Raw genomic sequence first — 25,254 nt, 5'->3', positions numbered from 1 at the left:
TCACCCCTCTACCCACTCACACCTCTACCCACTCACTCCTCTACCCACCCACTCCATCTACCCACTCACTCCTCTACCCACTCACTCCTCTACCCACTCACTCCTCTACCCACTCACTAGGGCATGCACCCGGGTTTACCCGGTTCCGAAAAACCCGGGTAAACCCGGGTTTTTTTTATGTTCTTGAGAACCGGGTCTGAATAGTATGAAACCCGGTTCTCCCGGTTCCGACCAAAATATTAAAATATAAAGTATTATTCATATTTTGCTGCATTATTTTAACAAATTTATTCTATCTGGCAACGTCAGAATCACGTGCATAGCGAATTTTCGTGCCACGCCTCAAGCGTGGCTCTGATTGGTTGTCTAACCTTAGATGCTATAAGTTTCCCACGGGTGTATTACTTTGAAAAGCTGTTGATTTTACTGTTTCATATAATGATCCAGTCATGTTTTTGTTTTTGGTATCAAGCTGAAATTTATATCGAATACTCAAGTCTTCGGTCAAGCATCAAATGCTGTGAAAAAGTCAAACTCACAAGCCAACGCATCAAAAGATACAGCCGTAAATGCTGAAAATTTCCGCAAATTTCGACATTCGCATGGGACTCAAAACCTACAGGGTACTTCTTATGAACACAGAGCCTTTAAATTTGGTAAAAGTAAACTCTTATAACACAGATAAAGGAGAAAATGTTAGAAACATAAATTTTAAAGTTACAACATTATAAAAAATAGGTTTGTGCGGAGCCCTCGGAGCGCGAGTCCGACTCGCACTTGGCCGGTTTTTTGCTTTACAGTTTATGAATAAGGAATGAATAAGGTTTAAGTTTATAATATGTGATATTATGATAACAAGGTCCTTTTATAAGACTGATAAATAAAAAGAAGTATTGAAATTTTGTTCCTTTATTAATTTAATAAAATTAGACACAAGCCGCGTAAAATAAAAGGCCCATCAGGTACTTTTACAGTTACTTTTGTTTAATTTCGTATTTTTTTCTTAGGTATTATAAAAGAACCGAGTAACCCGGTTCTACCCGGTTCTGAGATCAATTTGGAACCGGGTTTCAGAAACTTGGAACCGGACTCGGTTCTGCATGCCCTAGCTGTAATAGCAGTTTTATGGTTCAATCGAAAAATGCGAAATAAAAGCAATTTTCTTACCATCATTAGAATTTTACGAGTGTTTTCATAAAACCGTACTTAATACTGTTGTAATAACGGTCATATTCGCTTACAGCTATAAATACAGCTACATAAACAGTTAAATGCTTTTCATTTATTGTAACACAGGTGTTCATTGAAATTAAATGCGCCATTGCAGTTTTATTGTCATCTAGATGAATTGCTTCGTGTGAGAACTTACTGTGTGTCTTTTAAATGCATTTTAGATGGAATTTTAGTGACTTAAAGTACTTTGGAGACTCTACTTCGCTTGATGGTTGTCACATTTATTTATTTAGGTTTATTTGAGAAATATTCAACGAAAAGTACAATATACCTACTATTATTAGAAGCCTAGAACTTTACATGATTCTTCCCTTTTGCACGTTTTTATTAGCTTCACCTGTATGTTTGTATACACTTATCCACCTTTATATTATACTCGATTTTGACCCACTTTAAACAGGCGGATTTAATTCAAAATTTGTGCACTTATCAAGATTCGGTGACAATACAATAATTTCATTTTTAGTTTATCTTATTCAACAGAGATTTTTTTAACTATCTTTTATTTAAATAATGTATAGGTGTGAAGTGTCTAGAAACAACAGAGGATTTGAGTAAATTCGAAAGGTATTTTTTAAAGCTAAATCCATAAAATATCTAAGTATTGATCGACCCTGAATCGAATAACAAAATGGGCGACGGGTGAGACAGTTAAATTACCATTATATAATAGCTAACTAATTAGCCATGTAACAATTCTACGTATCCAATTAGTGTCATTTAAGAAACTAAATTAACTCGCTCCGTTTATTTCAACCCTACGAATACTGCCTTTTGTATAGAATAACCATTATTTTCATTTAATATACTAGCTTTCCGCCCGCTGCTTCGCCCGCGTTTTCAAAGAAAAGCCCGCATAGTTCCCGTTCTCGTGGGATTTCCGGGATAAAACCTATCCTATGTGTTAATCCAGGTAACCTTCAATATGTGTGCTAAATTTCATTGTAATCAGTTTACTAGTATTTGCGTGAAAGAGTAACAAACACACATCCTCACAAACTTTCGCATTTAAATATTAGTAGGATAGGATAGTAGGATAATTCATTAATTAAACCGCGTATTTAATTGCTTTTATTTAGCACAATAAATTATCTATACTAGTATTATAAAGAGGAAAGGTTTGTGTGTATATATGTATGTATGGTTTTCACGCATTTAAACTACTGGACCGATTTTGATGAAATTTGGCACAGACAATCTTTAGACCCTGAGCAATAGGCTACCTTTTATTGCGAAATATGTACCACGGGCGAAGCCGGGGCGGACCACTAGTAAACAATAACCTTACAAAGCAATTTTGTGAAAGTTTAAATAAATGTACCGATCACCCTTCCTTTGAGTTACGACTTCCTGTAACTGCCAAATATTTGGGTGACGGTCATCAATATTCCTAACAAACTACTTTTTGTTTTAAGACCCGAATTTACTTTGTAAATTGTAGAAGCTTTCTTTGAATATAAAAAATTTGTTTAGAGAATACTTAGTTGATAGAGCAAAAGTTATTGTTTTCTATACCCTATATATATTTTTTATTTGGTTTTTTTTTCTTAACGTCCAGCTAAAAGTTAACGAAGCTTAGACTGTAGACAATAGACTTGTTATACAGACAGTATAATATTTTTCCATTAATTTGTTTAAATGTCTACTAAGTATTATAGTAATCTATAATATAAAAATGAATCCCAAAATGTGTTGGTAAGCGCATAACTTGAGAACGGCTGAACCGATTTCGATAATTCTTTTTTTATTATATTCCTTGAAGTACGAGGATGGTTCTTATGTAGAGAAAACGTAAATATGTACCACGGGCGAAGCCGGGGCGGACCGCTAGTAACTAATAAGTATCACAGTTTTAAATAAAGGGATTATAACCCCAACGTGATTTCAACCGTTCCCTACATCGATGAGCTAAATGACGTCATTAAATCATAAGTGGCTTATAGAAGGCGTTGATTAAAGACGTCATTGATTTTAGTTTCAGACCCCTCCTCATTGTATTTCTACAATATTTCTATAATTTAATAAAAACGAATTACAAAATGTGTTTGGTAAGCGCAAAACTCGAGAAGGGCTCAACCGATTTCCTTAATTCTTTTTTTTTAATATTCTTTGAAGTGCGAGGATACTTCTTACGGAGAGAAAACGTAAACGTGTACGGGCGAAGCGGGGCGGACCGCTGCGCTAGTTCTAAATAAAGTTTTATATAATCAAAAGCAAACCAAATAATATGTAAGGTTTTACAACGTAAATATGTATTCTGTAATGGCTAATTAACTACGTAACATTTTTACGGTTTCCAATTAGTGTAATTAAAGAAACGAATATAACGTTCTGAAATTAGCTCATTCTTTTTGCAAATATTTAGGTTTAAAATGAATCCAAATTAAATAAACAATAATAAACTTTATATTTCGATGTTTTAGCCATTTCCAACGTTAATATTTATTTTTTGGGAGCGTAAACATGAAAATAATTATGTTCACAAGATGTTAAATTCCAGCGTTTTTTGCATAATGTCTCTGATTTAATTTCACTATTTTTGTATGAAAGACAACGATTGCACAATAAGTGGCCCAGTCGATTATTATATGTACGATCACGTCTAAATCCACAAATGAGCACACAAAATGCAAGCTATTTTGATAATTTCGAATTCAAAAGCGTTATCATTTAGCTCTTGTTTCCAAGTTCCATATTGCTACAGTAAACTTTAGCTGGGAATCTGAGCACATTTGTCCGTACTAACTTTACAATAAATCAATACGGACAGATTTATCGCCAGGCCATTCCTTACTTATATCGAGCTAGAACACCTAGCTTGTTTATGTTCTATTCAATATACATAGTGATAGATGACTGGAAACTCTGGGTTTCTAGTTTGATTGAAATTCGGGTTGATAAAGCTATGTGTTGTAGTGTTTCATGTCATGTTATTAATAAAATGTGGGCGGTGTGTGTTAACTTAAATGAACACTTTTTTTTAATCGAAATATTTTTTCTATAGTCTTAGTTAACTACTCACTGTTATAGCAATGATCTGTTTATGCAGTTCATATCAAAATGATAAAGCAATTTCGGAGAACAGTCAGAATAAGTGGAGTATTAAAGTTTTTTTTTTCTGTATACGATTCGGAATTCTCTATGAAATTTATTGTATTTTTATCACTCAGAATGTTAGTTGTCAGAACTGTCAAAATGACATTACACGCGTATGAGTATGTCTTGCTAATGTTGATCATTTGCCATAACGTTTTGCCCAAGTTTAAGAAAATAAATGAATAGTTAAATAAATAAATGCTATCATGTGTTGTAGAAACCATAATATGGTTTATTTATGTATTTAACAAATAATAGAAACCATTCAACCCGCTAAGTTACGTCCGTAAATCTCAAATAATTTTCATAGAGAATAGAAATGAAAAACAAGACAACATAATTTGTTACCTATTTATCATAATCTTCTGGTTTAGAGGTTTAATATGTATCATCAACAAATAAATGAAGACTAAAATGTTACCTAGTTCAGATATTTTATTAACGAACGAAATCTAATGAATTTTATATCGTTAAAGGGTTCTGGAAAATTCTATTCACATTAAACGGTACAATCACGAAAATAGCTTAATAGAGAGTAATTATAATTATAGAATAACATTGTTACGAAAATCTTGGAATTTGATCAAATATCTTGCACAATTTGAGCCCGTTTTACCCTTATCACAAATTAAAGCAACGAACAATAGACGGTTAAACGAATGTTCCAGAATGTTCTAGATCGACTCCGTTATTTTCTTAATTGAATTATTATATAATTTATAAGAAATTTAAATGGTAATGGCTGTGGAAATTTGAATGTTAATAGCTATAATTTTGCTAGCTTGTTCGTTTTGTGTAATTGTTATTTAGAAATTATAGGGTTGTAATTTGATGGATATTTCTGTATTTATGCGAGACTAATTTATGATGATTTGTATGTACGTTAAACACATGGTACGCGTAGAAAGGTCAAATTAGCAAATTGTCTATGTTTTTCACAACACATTTTTCTATTTTCAAACACGAACAACAAAATATAACCTAAAAGAAAAATAATTATTATCACATACGCGATGATAGATAATCATCTTATCTTATACATATATAAAATTCTCGTGTCACAATGTTAGTCTGCATACTCCTCCGAAACGGGTGGACCGATTCTCATGAAATTTTCTGTGCATATCGGGTAAGTCTGAGAATCGGCCAACATCTATTTTTCATATGTACCACGGGCGAAGCCGGGGCGGGCCGCTAGTCTTATATATAAAATTCTCGTGTCACAATGTTAGTCTGCATATACTCCTCCGAAACGGGTGGACCGATTCTCATGAAATTTTCTGTGCATATCGGGTAAGTCTGAGAATCGGCCAACATCTATTTTTCATATGTACCACGGGCGAAGCCGGGGCGGACCGCTAGTATTTTATACTATCTAGATACACTGTATGAATGTAAGACATTTCATAAACTACAGTAGGTACAAAAAGTTGCAGGAATTATAATTCCCGTTTGTTAGCAAATTCATTACTTAACAACTTAAGCACTACTGCAAACTTCATAGCTATAACTTCTGTTGTCTCCATTAAAGTTATTACGTGAAAACGGGTGAAAATATAGACTCTTGTGCAAATTAACTGTGTCAATTCTTTAGAAATTTAAATATTTTTAACACTTTTTAAATGATATTAAGTCAATAAGGTTGAATATCTATTATTTTCTGGGAGCAATCCTTTTCTATGTGTTTAAAAAGTTATTAAAACATTCGATATAAATTTAATGTGGTTTTCAAAATATATCAATATTTTTAATTAATATGTAATTGATCGCTAAACGGGATTCCATTTCACTTGTTCTATAGCTTCAAGTATTGTTAACTTAAACGCTTGAAATAGCAACAAGCATTAATTGCGAACAATTATGATTGTTGTTCCAATCTGATACTTCGTAAAATCAAAATTAGCTGAATATATCGTTACAGTCTTTTATTTCAACGAAACATTTCTAAAACAGCAATCGAACCATAAAGCCTTGAACGCTTGTGCCTCGCCAATCTTTTTGTAACCAATTCCGTTTGATCAGTACCGTAATAATAGACCAAATGTGTTTAGGGTTGCCAGATACATTACAAGGGGTGACATCTTGGAGTTCCGCTAGTATAAAACTGGACACAGAATTATCATGTATACAGTATAAGGCATTGAAAGAAAGAAAGAAATATTTATTTCAACACACAAAAACACACAACAATAATATTAAAAAATTGGTTGTCTGTAAAGTCGGTTTACTGACGACAGTAGAACGTGACAACGTCCGATTGTGCTTCTTTGTCGCTCGTTCCGCGCTCTCGCTTGCACATCAAGCCTTACATGGGACGCCTCAGAGCGAGGTAACGCCGCATGAGTCATGTTTTTTCGTGCGTGCATCCGGCTCTAACGAATTATAAGACGTTGTCACGTCAAAAATTAATACAAGCCAAATATATAATTAAAGTACTAAAACATAAATTAATGTGTGGATACGTGCGCCAAAAAAGACTATCGAGTATCGTGTCTTGAAACTAAATCGAATAGTAACAAGTCTTATCTATTAAGTACTATTATGACAAAACCTATCTAATACAGTATATTTTAAATTATGTGATGATATATTTTATAATGGTTAACAGCAATGCTGTCCATAATATTTAAAAATTTATTACTTGAGGATAAGTCACCAAGAAAATTTGTGTGAAACTTATTACAGTAAAAATCAAAATTGTTCACAGCCTGGTGCATAACTTTATTACCACGTTGTTATGTTCTCAATTTATCGACTTCCCGGATTTCACGGCCATCTGGCAACCCTAAATGTGTTACCTGATTCAGTGAGCGGTGTGATTTCATTACTCGCCATGAGCAGGCGTATTCAGGATAACTATAGCAAGCAAAGAAAATAGAATTAGACGTATTGTAGACAATTTTTATAGGTTTTCTTATAAGTGAAGGAAGTCTCGTGTCCTCTAGTAGGGTAAGGGGCATTATGGATACATCTGTTTCAGTGATCGATTTGCTTTAGGTAAAAGTAGGTGATCAGCCTTCTGTCTCCTGCCAGATCGAGACATTTTTTTTCTTCGTCTCTACTACGCTCGGTCGTCAATTCGCTTCTACGCTTATTCGTCAACCACTACACCAAGGAAGAGGTCAGTTTTCATATGGTAGGTCATTAAAAGCAAGTGACCTAATGGTATTGTATTGTTCCGTATCTCCTTATGGGTATTTCACGTTTCATTTACTGTACCCCTACCATGAGTTGACATAGTTAAATCGTCTGACGTAACTACAATAGTAAACGTGAATAGTTCACGAGATTATTTTCCGTGAATGACGTATCTATCATCGAATAGTTATAAACTATGACATATGTCAAAATTAGAACTCATGGTGCAAAAATTGTATGGTTACTACAGCGAGTGTAGTATAGTTTACTATACGTTATCTACTGTAGTATACTATAATGCACCTCATGGTAGGCTTTTTAGTTCTAATACGGCACACTAGGGGGCGCTGTACCAAATTTCATACAAACCGCTTACTACAATCGCTAGCGAGTATCGTGTGCGTAAACTCATGGTAGACCTACTGATTGTCTTTAGAGATAAGTCATCCTTTGTTTTCTGAAAGACCAAGTCTATTGTCTCCACTGCAAATGAAATCTAAGACGGAGGAATCTAAGGGTGGTTAATACAAGGCGGCCAAATTTCATTGACCAATCAATAAAACCATAGGAACATAAATAAACTACTTCTTTATTAAAATGATTTTCTGCTATGGTAGTGGTCACTTGTAAAGTGGACCAGTCCGACCAGAGAAAGACTAGTCAAACGTGATGGAAAAGAACAGATAAAAAGTCCTTTTGTGTGTCCGTGTGAGCTGTAAAAAATATTTGTAACTATTAAAATAATGGGTGGGTAATTGTGAAATCACGTAAACTAGTATCGCATGGTAGTGCCTAATTGTTGAAATGATTTACAAGCTTGACTTTGGTAAATACGGTAAATTACGTAATGGCATTTTGATTCGTGTGTGTAATTTTAAACATTTGTTACGTACAAATGTATAATCAGGTGACAATTGCGTATTTTAAAATGAGGTATTTCGTTCTATACCTATGGAAATTGTTAATCAATGATTATATTATCTTCTTATATTTTGTTACTCGAGTTTTATTCATTTACTTATTAACGGATTTTAAACGCGATTTATTCATTGTTTATCCCGACAAATACGTTTCAAACTATGTTTCAAACACTACGGCGATCGTGGACATGAGCTTCATCAAAATGAATCATTTATAAAAATAGAAAAAGTGTGAAACTCCCATGATCGGAAAAGTATGGGGCAGATGCATTTCACATCAGTTTTATCGATTTTCCCCACAGACACTTCGGTGATTAGTATCCTGTCAGACCGCGAAGTTTTTTATTTGTCACCACCTGCTACTGATCTGTTATACTGTACTTTTACCAGTATATCATGAATGTTTAAATATTACAAAAATCGTAACAATAATATATTGTGAAGTTAACGTTTTCGTTAAAACCTATTCACATACAAAAATAGTTCAAGTTTAATTTTTTTGTTTGGTTTCTATTTTATAGAACAATACTTATGTGTTAGCAACGTAAGAACTTACCTAATTTTATAAATAATATATTGCATGTGTAAAATTGGAATTGGTACCTACTGATTATCCTATTGACTAGACGGGGTTGCGTATTTCCAAACTATACATAGCCAGAACGCAACCATAGGAAACTGCTCGTGTATACTTTGTAATGCTGTTTTTAAGTTTGTTATTACAATATATACACGAATTTTGCGTACTGATCGTGTATACTTTGTAACGCGGATGCTTGCTTCTTCGTTCCAAACTATACACGATCAGTACGCAAAATATGTATAACTAAATATAGCTAACATCACTTACGCTTGAGCGAAATAATAAATATAAAGGCAATCAAAGACTTGTACTATCTTCTTTTATTCTTCTTGATTGATTCAGTAAAATATGGAATAAAAATATTATTAGGTAAGCTTAGAAAAATAAATAGGTAACAGATATAAGGGTTACCTATGGGTTAGGTTAGGTTCGTGTTTTTTTTAACTACACAAAAATAGGAGACCCGCGAAGCGGGGCTCCGTCGCCTCGCAATCGTCTTCTTCTGGACTTATTAGATTCTTAGTTCTTACATTTTAGCACTAATGTCAGTTGTAAGTCGTGCAGTATAGTCGGGAACGAAGACACAAGCATCCTCGATAAGTACAAAAAATATACGATCAGTACGCAACATTATATACACAATACACATGCATTTTAATAATAGATTTCAAAACAGCAATACAATAATATAAACGCGAGCAATGGAAAGACGCCGCGCTTACTCCGAAACATACACCATTAGTCCGCATGCGTACTGGCGCTGTATGTTTTGGAGCGCTATTCTTACTTACTTCACTACAAAGTATACGCGAGTATTTGCAAGTATTTGCGTACTGCTGTTGTATAGATTGGAAGAACTTTGTAAAAAAGTTATTTCCAAACTATACGTGATTAGTTTCACACCGTTGCGTACTGGCCTTGTATAGTTTGGAAAGACGCGACGGGGTTCCGTAACAAATGCCAAATAATTACAAAAGAAAGATTGAGACATACACATGTCTCATAACAACTAGTTCGGATGCTCCGAAAAGGCCCAGTGTTTTTTTCTCCAATCTCGTTTGATCATACCGTAACAACCTTCGTAATTCAATGATCGTGATTCCATTACATCGTATTCAAAGAATTGTAACAATCGATGGGGAAACGGGGATGTAATTAAAGCAAAAATGGCAAAAGAAAACATTTGATTAGAACAAACAATGCAGGAGATTAAGGTACCTGAATATGAGGAAATAAATTGTTACCAAATGATTTTGGCTATAAAATATGTAGTTCGTTTTCAAGGGAATTTTAATCAAGTTCGACGAGATTGTACATAATAGAAATAAAGTCTGTTGCTATTTTTTTTTAATATTATAAATTATTTGTGGTATGAATAATTAGTTAATAGTTAATACTACAAATGTATAAACCTACTTGTATTAAAAATAATCTTTAATATATATTTATTTAAATTGCAAATAATAATAATACAAAACTTTGTTTTCATAATCTTTTTACGACGACTAAAACAACGGAAGTTTGAGATGTTTGTTTTAAATATAAATAAATGTATGTAAACTATCAACAAAATCAATGATAGCAAAAACAATCCATGTCGACAATATAAATTATAACGTAATATGTAATAACAATTCAACCAAATATTTTCCATCTAACAATCGCTCTACGAAATACATATATTTTTAATTTTACCGTATTTGATCTTCTTCAAAGCAAACATAACATACATAATGCAGATAAATGAGTCGACGTAAATCACGTTGAAGATTAGGATCCACCAATTATAACCTGTAGCTAATTAACACATTAATACGTCAACATGTATTAATTATACTAATTATGTGATTAATGCTTGATGATTTCGGATGGTTTGCCAATTGCATGTAGACTGTAGTGATGACGAGATCTGAATCTTGTAGTACCTACTGATTTTGTCAGTGATTTTAGATAAAAGTTTAGAAATAACAAATGTATTTTTAATGGATTTTCAACGCGATGTATCCAAATCCAGTATGTTTTTTAACCCTTTGTTTTGTAGTCCACCTTTAGAACCGCTATGGTAGATGTTAGGTACTATAAATAACAACAACATATAGATTTGTAGCACTGTTAAGACATATCATCATCAGTTTGCCCTCGACCACGCTTTCTGTAAAGTTCGAAACGTCGGGAATAAATAATTAAAATGAATAAATCGCGCTAAAAGGTAACTTGCGTAAAATAAAACATACAATAAGATTTTGTTTAAGTTGTATGTTGATATATAGATACTTGAGTTTCATAACTTAACTAGTTATTTTTCATAACATTCAAGTCTATCTTTAGTGTTTTAGGGTGCATAATTTACAAAAATAATAATTAACGCATACGATAACGAGACCCGTATCTTTAATCAATATCTCTTTTATATAATGTTAACACAGGAAGCGACGAATGCCATTTACTTTTATGGTGCCGATAAGATTGTCTACCTAATCTTTTATTTAAATCTCTCAGCTCTTTGTAATCCTTCATTTTATTCTATAAAATTTGATGGTGTCATTATAATAAAGTTTAAGAACTTAGGAAAATTATGTATATTTACCCGTAATGGACGTATTCGGCTAAGGTATATGTTTTACCTGAAAGCCAATTTTGCCTATTATTTATGCAGAATTCTCAGAATCGTGAAACTAAAGGATTCTAAAAATCTGAATAATTCAATCTATAGAAGTTTTTGGGTCAGCCCAAAAAATTCCAACTACAAATTTACATGAATATAACTATTTAATGTTTCTATTAAGTCTACGAATAAGTTTTGGGCTTTCTTATCATAATATAAAAGAGTCATTTATACTTTTATGTTAATTTTAAATACACTTTTCTATGAAAAACTCGTTTGAAAAAAACAAGTTATAAAATTCTGCTCAACTTTACCTTTTCTACTGAAAGCAAAACGCAAAAATCAACAAAACAAATACTAAAATGTGCAAACGTGTTTCGTAAAATAACCTTTTGGAACACCTCTAAAGCGAAATCCGATTCCTACGATCTTCTTCTTCTTCTTTTAAGCCTTAATTCACCCATAGTCGGGTATAGGCCTCCTCATGTTTTTTCCACTCTTTGCGGTCTTTGGCCAGACGCATCCAAGATTTACCCGCTGTTCTAGAAATATCGTCGGACCACCGTGCTTTCGGTTTGCCTGGCTTACGTCGACCACTCCATGGTCTCCATTCCGCTACTTTTAACGCCCATCGTCCGTCACTTCTTCGGCACATGTGGCCTGCCCATCTCCACTTGAGTTGGCATACTTTGAGAACAATATCAGTAACCTTTGTACGTTTTCTGATTGTTCTATTTGGTATGTGGTCTAGAAGGGAGATACCGAGCATAGCACGTTCCATTGAACGTTGAGCTACTTGCAGTTTGTGAGTAACTTTTTTAGTTAATGTCCACGTTTCTGCACCGTATGTCATCGAAGGTGTGACGCATTGATCAAACATTCGCCGCCTGAGAGATTCCTACGATACCTTGCACCAAATAGCGGGTTGAAACCGAGCTTTTAAAAGCACTCAATAGTTTCTGTTGCTCCTCAGATTATCTTAAAGTTTCTTCTCTTCCAAATTGCATCCAAATTTGGACTTAACTTACTTAAAAAACATATGTTTTATATTATAAGTAGATATATTTATCATGGTATTTGATGCAATGTAACGAGGCCACGGTCATGCTAAATCGACACGTGAACGAATCGCACTTTTTGATGTCTAAAAAATATGCAATATTCATCAACCCGATACATTTTCATAATACATTATATTTTATAATTTCCGTTAAAGTATGTTAACTCTTGTACGCAAAGAAATTAGATCACAACAATGAGAAGTCATAGAGTTAGTACCAGTACCTGCTAACCTTTCTCACAAAATTATTCTCCAACCAAGCAAAGTCATGCAGATTGTATTATACATGTAATTTCCTAGAGAAATACACTATCCTTACAATTAGCCACATGGTGAAGACGGATCGCCTACAAAACAAAGGCTGTTCCAGTAATGTATCGCGTGACAAGGAGCGATGTGTGTTCTTAGCGTGAATAGTTAATACGGATAGAAATAGTGCTAATAAGGTTAGCCAAATGTTCTTAGGCATTTTATGTATAGACTTTCAGGTCATTGCTCTAATCAATTTGGACTTTGCGATTGTAAAACTATACGAGCGTAGAATTATTGGACTTTCAAATCACTTCTCTGGTCTCTTAAGACTTTGGCTTCTCTGCCCCCCTAGACAAGTGGCTTTCTATTAGCGTAAAGTTCAATAGAATAGATTATGAATGTATGAGATTGACGTTTGATTACGACGACGACGACGATTGATTACGTCAATCTCATACATTCATAATCCATTCTATTGAACTTTACGCTAATAGAAAGCCACTTGTCTAGGGGGGCTGGTGACTTAAGAGTCTGGTTACTAAGCATTGAAAACCCACGAGTCAAGAGAGTATTAACTATCTATTAAACACATCCTCTATCTGTTTGCTTATTATTTTTTCTATCAAGTAGTAACGGAGTAATATTTTGATTATTTCTGCATAGGAGGTATAGAACTATATAGAGTAACATGTACTTCTTTTTACTGCGTTGAAACATCTCTATCCCATGGGAATTTGCTTTGAATACGGGGCGAAGCCGTTGTTTAAAAGCATGTATTATATGTATTGTAACCTCGATCTCGAGTAGGTATAGTTGATTACGAAATAGGATATACAAAAAACTATCAATATATAGAGGTAAAATGCATCTTTATACCCCACAACGAGACAGTACACTTTAATCATAAGCTTTTCAAGAAGACTGTCAAACGTAGTTCAAGTGAAAGTTAAATTGCTCTGCAGTACACGTATACGTTGCACTTGTATGACGTTTACCGACATGTGGCAGAAGGGAAACTTTTTAATGCTCTTTTTCTATTTCTCCTTGCGTTTAATTATTTTTCTTTTTGTATTATTTACTTTTGTATTAATATACTCAAGCCATGATTATTAATTATCATGGTCTATGATATTTAACAATTTACAATTATTAAAATTTGTAAAAGTATCTAATAAAGAAATACGCTAAACATTTATTTTACTAGTTTGTTCTTACTTTCAAACCTCGTCCGTTTATTCATTAATTAATTGCCGTCTAAGGAGTTTCACTTTCGTAATAATAACAGGGTAAAGTATTACTTAAATAAGTACTTTGCAAACCAGAGTCACTGCTTTTATACAAGGATAAAATTAACGTTTATTCTATAACCTACTATCTTTATTATATCTCGTATTTTAGAGCGATCTGTCCATATATCGCGATGGCACCTATACTTTATTACAATGCAATGCGCCGAATGTATTTACTTTTTTCCAAATGTTTTGGGCGGATTTCATATGTTCAAACCTAGATGATAATAATGATTTTTTTGCTAACCGCGTTGCTATAGCAACCACTCACTGTAACAATCCCCTCTACATCGTAGAATATTCTCATAAAAAGTAAACATCCCAAATCCTCATATCATACCGTAATCGCCCCACGTCAATCCGACAGCTCTATTATTTTACATGAAGACAAATGTTCCCAGATAGTTCGTAGTTAGGTCTGCGGTCCCTACTTGAATGACGTCTAGCTGAGGTCCATTGGAATGGGTCTATTAATTTTATGACGTCTTGACTAGCTAGCGATATGCCTGGGAGATATTGTTCGTTGAAAGTCCTTGTTCATTATGAAATATCTCTATTGTAACATAATAACTATGTTTATTAATATACAGTAGATCATTAAAGCTTTACGCTATTATAAATAAAAATTGGTGTAGATACATTAATTTTTACATACACCAATTAATTTATATGCTTAAAAATCTCAACGGTTATTTCATACCATTTTTATATAAAGCCATATTGAACTAAATATCGGTTCGCTCTTTGAACAATTTTATAGTCCGTGCCATTAATCATACTAGCAGGAAAAATCTTTAGCAATTTTCGGCGCAAAAACCATCGGACATTTTGTATTTTTATCAAAATCGATATATCGGTAAACTCAGTTGTTTATTATCACCGTTCGATTAAATGTCGTTTGATAACTTGGAATTGTTTGCGAATTCATTGGCCTATTCCATTTTTAGATTTTATTTTCGTTACTATAGATTCTGAATATTTATCGTGTTGTTTAACGTATCAGCATAAATGGACTAAATATTTATAACTTTATTTCGGGATTTATACATGGAAACAACCTTTTAGGCTTCGTTTGCGTATTTGATGTTTATGCTAAAATCGTATATTTGTAGAATATTTTACAACTTAATTTATAATTTAGGTCCTACATACAATATTTTAATCTACCTATATTTGTGTATTTGCTGATTTTCTCGAAATAGCACAGAATAATGCGATCCATGTAAAAATAGGGACGTAAATGACCGACCTAAATGTGTTAGTGGCGAGTTACCTACTTAGAATTCATAAATTAGTCGAGTCTATAAAATTAAACACACGTTATTCCTTAACTTAGGAATTATTTAATTCTAATAAACATATTATGTATGCACCTATGTATATCATAAGTTTGTGTGTGAGTGGAATCGATCTAATTCTCATTTGAACTTATAGTACACTAGCTGCGTTCCGCGGTTTCACCCGCGTGGCTTCGCTCCTGTTGGTCAGTGTGATGCCTATAGCCTTCCTCGATGAATGGGCTATCTAATACCGAAATAATTTTTCAAATCGGATCAGTAGTTCCCGAGATTAGCGCGTTCAAACAAACAAACTCTTCAGCTTTATAATATTACTAGTGGTCCGCCCCGGCTTCGCCCGTGGTACCTACATGTTTAAACTATCCTATCTCTCAAGTTGGATCGAACTGCACATGGTGTGCGAATTTTATTATAATCGGTTAAGTGGTTTAGGAGTCCATTGAAGACAAACATTGTGACACGAGATTTATATATATTAAGATAGTATAGATATCTCATAACAAAAGTCCACATTCCAGGGCGGTGCGGGGAAGGCAGCCCCTGCGAGCAGCTGTGTCGCGAGCTGCACGACGGGACATACGAGTGTGGCTGTGGCCCGGGCTACGTGCTGCATGTAGACGGCTACGGCTGTTTAGGTGAGTTGTTTGGCGATTGATATGTGTGGTTTTCTTTTATTGATATAATTGGCCTTTTAGACGGTTATTTCTTATTTTCTTTCAAACTCAAACTCAAACATTCATTTATTCAATTAGACTACTATTTAGTAGCACTTTCGAATCGTCATTACATAGTATTTTTAACATTTACCACCGATTCGGAAAGCAGTATCTATGGAGAAGAATCGGCAAGAAACTCCATAGTTCTCTTTTAAAATAATGTCAATAAATTTACATAATATGTAACTTATATCTAACTACATAATATGCCAAAGAACTGTCCTGTGGTTTTTACGCGACAACCCTCCATGGGTCTTTATCGTCCATATATTCCTGAATACTGTAGTACGCTCTCTGAACTAGTACATTTTTTATGTAAGTTTTAAATTTAGAACTACTAAACTCTTTAATATTGTGAGGAATTCTATTGTATAAGCGTATACCTTGACCCATAAATGAATTTTTAACTTTAGCTAATCGGAAAAATGGCATTTCAATTCTATTCCTGTTCCTTGTGCCATAATCGTGTCTATCTCCTACTCTTGTGTGTAAGTCAGAGCTTTTGTGTACATGCAAAATATTATTAAATATATACTGTGATGGTACAGTAAGGATACCAGTATTCTTAAAATGATCTCTTAGTGAGTCCCGAGCACGTAAATTATATAAAGAGCGAATGGCTCTTTTCTGTAAGATAAGATAGTTTCTATATCTGCAGCGATAAATATATAGTTTCTATATCTTAAACAAAATACTTCCAAAGAACAATCAAAATCTAATATTAAATGTTAACAATTATTTCTACGCAAAATGGTGAACGTCCATCCGATCGGACGGTCTAAAGCAAGAGAACGCGACGTCTGTCATCTGCCACCGTCTATTGCCTATTCCACTAACTATATACTATATATTATATTTTATTGTCACAGTTCTGAACTAAACACAGGCTTTAATTTCCCCAAATATAAACTGTATTATTTTAAAACTTTTTCAATAAAGATTCTATTTCTATTGAGGTATCAAATATGGTACGATTTAAAGGCTACGAAAGTAAAGCAGTTACTAGAATTAATGGTTAGTCATATTATAAATATAAAATGTATTTAAAAAATAATAATACTTGAATTAAAACAAGATAAAAAGTAAAACAACTAAAACCCAACTACGACAAAAAACGACGCTGAAAAAGTATAAAACAAAAGTTAAATTGATGAACTAATAAAGAAGCTATGAACGAAAAGATGTGAATTATATGCAATCAGCCCATGAATACAGGTAAAGTCACAAGCAAATGCTAGTAATATATATATATTCAAAATGTGCAAGTAAAAAGCTTTCAAATGATACCAAACACGGCATATTTATCTTAACTTTATTTTTTTACTCTGTATGTTTTGTCCGCTAGAGGGCGCCACATTAGATTTTGTGAAACCCCATATAGCCTATAACCAGCAGACAATTAAGACGCTTCTAATGATATGTCATTTGTCGAATTCTGATAAGTAGTTTAGAAGTTACGAGGAAACAGATGAACATACATACATACATACATACATACATACATACATACATACATACATACATACATACATACATACATACATACATACATAAATACATAGCCTGTCAAAATCATAACCCTCCTTTTGCTTTGCCGTAGTCGGGTAATAACAACAGGTTTCAATACATCATCATTACAATACAGTAGCTCTCTGCCTGCGGCTTGCCCCGCTATGTTTAAAACCCAATAAATTATATACCTTCGTCGAGAATCACTCTATCTATTAAAAAACCACGTAGCGTTTCGTAGTTTTAAATAATTGATGGATTGATTATGCTAATTTGTTTTTGTAAAATCAACTTCACACAAACTAAAACTACAATGTGTAAATGTATTAATTCAGAACAGGTCAAACAATAACAAGTTCTTTTAACTAAGCCTCGTGATCGATAGAAAACTATATGATATATCCTTTATACGAACCCTAAATCGTTACATTAGGCTTAAATTTAATTAAATACTTAGGTTAATTAACATTAGTTCTATACTAGCTTAGTAGTAACTTTTGTAAACTTGGAAGATTAGCGTTGAGTGATTTGCTATTAGCAGTACCTAAGGAATTAGGCTCATTAGTAAAGAAGCAAGTAACAAAAATTTCTACGCATTATTTTTCTTATCTTTTAATACCGAATAATATAGTTATTTTTATTATTCTAGTAAATAACTATGTAACAATTTGTCTGTAACAGGGCTGTTTATCTTGAGCAATAACCATCTTATTTATATTAAAATTAAACAAACAAAATAAAAAAATAGTTTTTCCACGTTTATACACTCACGTAATCGTCTTTAAAATAATTACATACTAGCTACATACATATCACGTTTGTACGACAAATAAAGCACTTCCAAATATCAGCACAGATTACATAGAAATGTATGAAATCTGAGTAGTGTTCGTAACTTACAAGACGGCACGTAGAACTGTGGCTACACTGCCGGCTACGTGCTACGCGATTGCTACGAGTGCTACGACGTTATAATGTAGCAGATGCGGTTTGATAAATGAGGGGGTGAATTAATCGCAACGGAAAAGATATTTAGGATTTGAATAATTGTTGTCTAGAGGACCAATGTATTAACTGCAGGTGGTTTATACTTTATTTGTTTGGGATGACTTAAACAGGTATACCATATTCCGTCTTCACTATTATATTTATTTTTACTGAAAAATATCAACATCGTCAGCTTATGACTATTGGTCTCCTATTATTTTAAAGCCATAATCCTCCCTTAAATGTATCCATGATATTTGCATAAATCATACATATTGGATCTCCACTAATTTGTCTTAAATACGAAATATTTAAATATGTTCGCGAACAAATACAAATACAACAACCTTAACTTATACAACGGAACTGTTATGGTATGATGAAGAAAAACTACCTATTATTGAACAGCTGTTATTCCTCAATGTATCCTCCGATACAAAAGACAAATTTATCTTCCCAATCATTAGTACTAAGGGAAAAATATAAACAGATACCTAACATCAATCTAATGCCCACAACGGTTTCAAGTGGCAAAATTGATTGCGCCAAAGCCTAAATTGTCGGAGTATTGGAAAAATGTCCGACATTAATAAAAGCACAGAGTTGTATGATAAATGTTGTCTACAGATGTTGTGATTAATAGCCTTTCTACATGAGCCTTTTTACAATTTCAGATGTGTTTGCTCGTTCTAAATGGTTGAGCTTTTAGAATCAGGGATGCTCTCGGTTGTTTTTTTGGTTTGAAATAGGGATGAAAGGAATTGGTGTGTGATACTGTTATGAAATGGAACTAACGCAACAAGTATACAGTAAGATACAGTTATATAGTAACAATTAACTAGTCATGAAGATATGCAGTAGTAATTTGTCGTTTAAAATCACAAAGTCGTTCACCGTTATCTGTTTATCTTAACAATTATAGTGAAGTCTGACGTGAGACTATCAGACGTGTTGTTCTTCAAAAAGCTTATATATAAACCTGCTCTTAGTGTGACATAATATGTATGAAACCTATAAGTTCAATAAAAGGGCTGTGTATAATTGCTGTCGGATCAAAATTACCTGTATAATGACGATAAATTTGATGGAGCTTATTACGCCGCCGCCGTACGTATATGTACGGGCGTAATAAGCTTAGAATTTCTTGAAACGTATTGGTTGATATAGAATCCAAAGAGAGAGGACATTACATACATTACTGTAGGTAGGTATATAAGATAATACATGTACAACAAAATACCCTCTATACTACCTATTAATATCAATTTTACTATTTTCTGTATTATATTATAGTTATATTCTCAGAACCTTAATCTTGTTTGATACGAGAAACTTGCGGAACTTACATTCTATTTCACAAATAAATAAACCATGAAATAATAATTCAATAGACGCTCATTAAATTGAGTTTCTTTGAAACCGCTTCGCGTCTATACGTTCACGATAAAGTATTGAATATTCTTAAGGAATTCCGATTATTGCTATTGAAGAATGAGAACGATTGAATTCACTATTATAATAGAAATTTCTGTTCCGGTTAGTTTAAATATAGACTGAAGGATGGTGTAATAAGATTAGGAAGACATTTAAACAGATAAATGGGTACGTTCATATTAAAATGACAGCTATTTATTTCATGACAAAACATAATATAGGAATATAGCGCGTTAAAAAATAAATACCATAAAAAGCATGACATTCGATAACTTTTTTCGGTTGTTATTAAATGTATCGCTTCTTTTATTTTAGAATGATATCTTCGCAGAGTATATCAACTACAAATACTATAAATTTTTCTCCGTTGAACTGAGTATGATGTTTGAGTTCAGAATCTCTTGATCGTAGAGCTCTATTTCCAAAATCCAAATAACACAAATACCCTGTATTATTAATTCATAATTAACTCCGTCATAAAAACCAAACTTCCACATCCACAGCTCAGTTAAAAACGACACCTAGTTAAACCCAGTTGTGCACTATAGCAAAACTGAATTCCTGTGTTTCTTAACTGCCATTTCAACGATAATGACACTTGAATTCCTCGCGCCGGCAAACGAGTGTTCCGTACAAAACGTGCTGATTGTATGCACTGGCCTTAAGTCGATGGCTGCATAGCGATTATGAAGAGTTTTCGAAAGTTCCTCGTCAAGTTTGTGATTTGCGGGATTCAATGGAATTGGTAGTCGTTTGTATGGCATAATTGAATTAGAAGAAGGACAGTTTATTTAGATAGCAATGTAGGTAACAGATTATATAAGAATAATAAGGAAGATCCAGTTGTTTTGATTGTTTTAGATGTTTAAAGAAACATAACAGTCATTACAATCTCCTGATTGTTTCAAAGTTATGTTTTCAAAAGCAAATCTTCATAATTATGCTTATTTTATAGCGTCCTACAAATGTAAATGTATACGTATAAACAAATATTATATTATCCGAGTGTGTTTACACCACACATATATACTCAGTATTTATATGCGAGTGTGCCAATTTAAATAGAAGTGTACAATAAATAAGTGTAGTCTGTAATTAAGCTATCACTTTGAGACTGAAGTATTTTGAAACAGGTTTAATATCATAATATGATCAAGTTTACCTTGATATGAATACAGATTACTATCATAACTCGATACAATTTCTTACACTTTTTTCTTTCATAATTAGCTTGCTACCTTCAAAGCAAAATTAAATATTTTGCAATCATTTCAAATAATATTTGCATGTTAACAAGTATCAGATACAAGTAACAAATTGCAAAGCGCGCTAGACTTTACTCAAATATACTTTTTTTCATTTACTTTTTCGTTTATTTAACGAAGCTCGGTTTCCATTCATTGCAATATTTGTTTAGATATTCCCCTGTTATTTGTAAATGAAACAATGTGGTTCTTTGGTATTGATTTGAATGGAAAATTTGTATTTATATTTGTGAGATTAAAATGGGAAATTTTAATTTAGTCTGTGTCTGTAAATAGAAAGATAAAAAAGAAGGTTTATTCTTGTCGTTTAGATAATTACCTCATCTTTATTTATAGACGGCAGTTTAAAAGGCCTAACCTGATTAAAATTAGCATGATAATATTATTTGGATAAAAAATATTTATTGTATCGTACATATAAAGAAAATATAAAATAGAAACTTAAATTGTCGATAAGAAAATCAGTAATCAGTAGATATTTAAAATGTTATCAGTCAATCTTGACAGAATACCAGCGCTGTAGTCGCAGCTTGCTGCGATTATGGCAGAAAGCTGAGTCAAGACCCTTTTCTGGAAATGCAGTGCATACACAGTACCAGATTCTCAACAAACATGGCGTCTCATTTATGTCTAATTTTATTATGTATCGTACTTTCTTTCTTCTTCTATTTTGTGTTTTCTTCTTGTGTGTGTACCTTTTTCTAGAAATAAATGTTTTTTCTTTCTTTCTTCAATCAAGATCTTCAGGATTAAATAAATTCCTGGAATGAGGATTATCTACGAGAAAGCTCTTAATCTACTTACCGTGAACCTACACTCGCGATCAAAAAATTTGTTTGTCCTTGATTCCGCAACTATTTAATTAAGGACACGATTGATAGTAGGTACAACGTAATATGCTAAATAAGCACATCATTTTTAGGTTATTTTATTGAGGTTAATACTGTCACTGGTAAAACGTGATTGTAACATAAATAAACTGTAAAGAAATGTAGAAATATAAAAAGAAAATTCCCGTCAATCAACACTTTTTTTCGGTTGAAACACGATAGCTTGTGTAACTTAATTAATTTAAACGTATTATTTTTACTAGCTAGATCTACTATGATGAGATTGGTATTGAAAATGGTGATATGATTTAGCATTGTTTAATAGTTATTAACGAAAAACTAAAATAATATTCTTCTTTTCGTCGAAGGAATGAGCATTATGAGTCGTGCACTTCTGGTTTTCAATTTTATACTGAAGTCATACATTCATGTTTATTTTCAATCTTTTAAATTAATATCACAGAACGTAGTAAATTATTTATTCAGGTGTCTATAAAGTCGACACTTAAATTTTTTACGACGCAAGCTATGCAAATAGACTATAATATAAGAAACCGCATACAGACGTCTCATGTACTTAAACTCGAAACAAAACTTGGAGTCGTAAACTTAATGGGATAGTATGAATTACGATCGAAGCGAGACTGAAATAAAGTTTAAGAAATATAGCAACGAAATCAACGCGTCTAGTATATTCATGAAAGACAGGGTTGAATTTTTATTATAATTTATTTGTTTGGACAGCTACGGACAACCAATATAGTCGATATTATGTGTCATCTATAAACTCGTACTTGTTATCATGTTTCAGGGACTATGGTTTTACCATTCATGGTAGTGTGTAAAGCAGCAACATAATTTAATATTTGTACTGATAATAATGGTGGTGGTGTTTAAAAAAATATTTTTGAAAAAGTTTTAGTTGTGCTTTTCTTCTGTCTGTAGTTTTTGTGTTCCGCTGTCTTTTAATTCGTGATTTTTAACTGTATAAAGCTCACAATCTAGTTATTTTTGACATCATCTTAGGTTGCATTTTATTGTCTGAACAAATCTAATTCAGCAATATTTTAACGAGATTTCTGTACTACTTACCTATGTTATGTCGTGGAAAGGTCCTTGATATTTAATAATCACCAATAATATTTCAAATTATTACTTGATTCAACAGTCCCCATGTTAAATTTTTATTATATAGGTAGCATACTATACCATTAATCAATACTGTACTGTAATTACTATTCCATTTCATGTTATTTTCAACACGCTATATACCGCATTTTTATCCAATCTACTATCTTTTTATTTATTTTAAAAGCCTTTTTCTTAAAAATCATAATGAATTCTGAAGTTCACAATAAATTATTCTATAGTTCTAGCCTTACTAGGTTAGAAATTCATGAATTTTTTCTAACGAAAATTGTACTTTTGACAACCCTAACTATCAAAATGCAGCTTCACATTCACCTTTCAACAGATGTGTCGCTTTGATTCGCGTATCTAAATTGCGTAGATTAAAACCTTCCCGTGAAAAGTTAGAGCAACAGTTGAGCATATTCAAAGATGAATATCAAAGAAAACGACTGGAAAATTTCGTTCCGAGAAACAATTATTGGCAGAGATAAAATTTGTTTCTACGAAATGTTAAATGTAGTCGATGCTAAATATTGTACAAGTGCGCTCAAGTGTATTTTCGAGATATTACTTTAATGTTTACTTTCGACTTTTAACACGAACAAAAATAATAATAAGAAAATAAAATAAAGATTTTTTTACGTGTCATAGATATCATAAGCACTTTACTATCGATTAAACCAAGATTTTATTTCTCACACATAACAAGTATTTAAATTGATATAACTTAGCAGCTTAATAAGAAGAAACGTTATCATTATCTTGCCAATCACAAGCATTATAAATAGCTCTCTTGTTAACAGAAATCAATGCAACAAAGGCGACGGAAGCCGCCGACGTCAAAGAAGATGTCCTCTATCAGAAAGACGTCTCATTTTCTGCGGAGCTAGAGCTGGCGCCGTCCAATAGAATAAGTAATATTAACGATAGACATATCGAAAGACTAACAACACATACACCAATACATAAAGAAGACAGAAGACAAAATTACTCCTACACCGGCGAAAAAAGCAAAGAGCTAGATGGATTCAAAAGTTTAATAGAAGACGGCGTCAGTAACGCCGACTTGAATATTATATCGGAGAAGTCTAGTGATTTCGATAAAGTAAAAGTGACTACATTAGGACCGAGCTTGGAACAGAAAGTAAGTACATTATAAGTTTTTATGCGCATTTGAAAGAGAGTAATGGTTGTAGCGAATGTGTGTTTCTTTTAGACGATGTGTAAATTGATTTTAGTTAAAGAGATTTCTTTTAAGTAAGAGTGACGAGCCAAATTTTATTTTGCAACTACGAATATAGATATAAAAAGCACAGATAATATACTTAAAAAGTAATAGTGACGAGCCAATTTTTAGTTTTGCGAATAAAGATAATAAATTGTTATTTTATCAACACCGATATAAAGTAAAATACACAACCGCAGGTTTCAGAGAATTCACAGTGTGAACTTTTGTAACGAACATCGCCTGAGTCAATTTTTGTTTACTTTTAATCATATCTCCGTACTCGCTGATCTTTTCAATTATATTCTGCACAAATGGCAGTCGATAGGTCAAAGTTGAAACGTGCTCTTTTATATCCTTCCCAGAAAAAATACGTTTTGCTGTCTCTATTATTATGTACATGTTTTGTTACATCTTCGCATATTTTTAACAACAAGATTTTAAAATAAATTCAGGACTGAACATTTTAGAATTGTACTATTAATTAGGTACTTTTTGACAGCATTTTTTTTAGTTATGATATTATACACAGGGTCCTCGCGACTCACATAAAACACAACAAGCCGTATAGGGGTAAGAGTTTCCCAAATACACTAGAAAAACCCTCCTTCTGTCGTAAAAAAACAATTTTCGTTGGCAGTTTTTTTTTTGCTTTATTTGCTGTCTGTACCGTTTCAATAGAC

The 25,254-nt window shown here is 32.8% G+C and overlaps 1 protein-coding gene across 1 annotated transcript in view; it reads left to right on the top strand.

The window, feature by feature from the left end:
- The window catches only part of SP2353 (EGF like, fibronectin type III and laminin G domains protein pikachurin), a 136,055-nt gene that overhangs the window by 57,531 nt on the left and 53,270 nt on the right, over window positions 1-25,254 (top strand). The window contains exons 3-4 of the mRNA XM_090114968.1: window positions 15,993-16,109; window positions 24,150-24,490. Of these exons, the coding sequence (XP_089971094.1) occupies window positions 15,993-16,109; window positions 24,150-24,490 (458 nt within the window). The remainder of the gene's footprint in view (window positions 1-15,992; window positions 16,110-24,149; window positions 24,491-25,254) is intronic.

Source organism: Colias eurytheme, chromosome 22, assembly GCF_061535395.1.
Source record: "Colias eurytheme isolate Ceu_HAF_F1 chromosome 22, ilColEury1 Martin Lab GWU primary, whole genome shotgun sequence".
NCBI classification, from domain to species: domain Eukaryota; kingdom Metazoa; phylum Arthropoda; class Insecta; order Lepidoptera; family Pieridae; genus Colias; species Colias eurytheme.
Note: the sequence above shows the minus strand (reverse complement) of the source record. Positions and strands in the feature narration are given on the sequence as shown.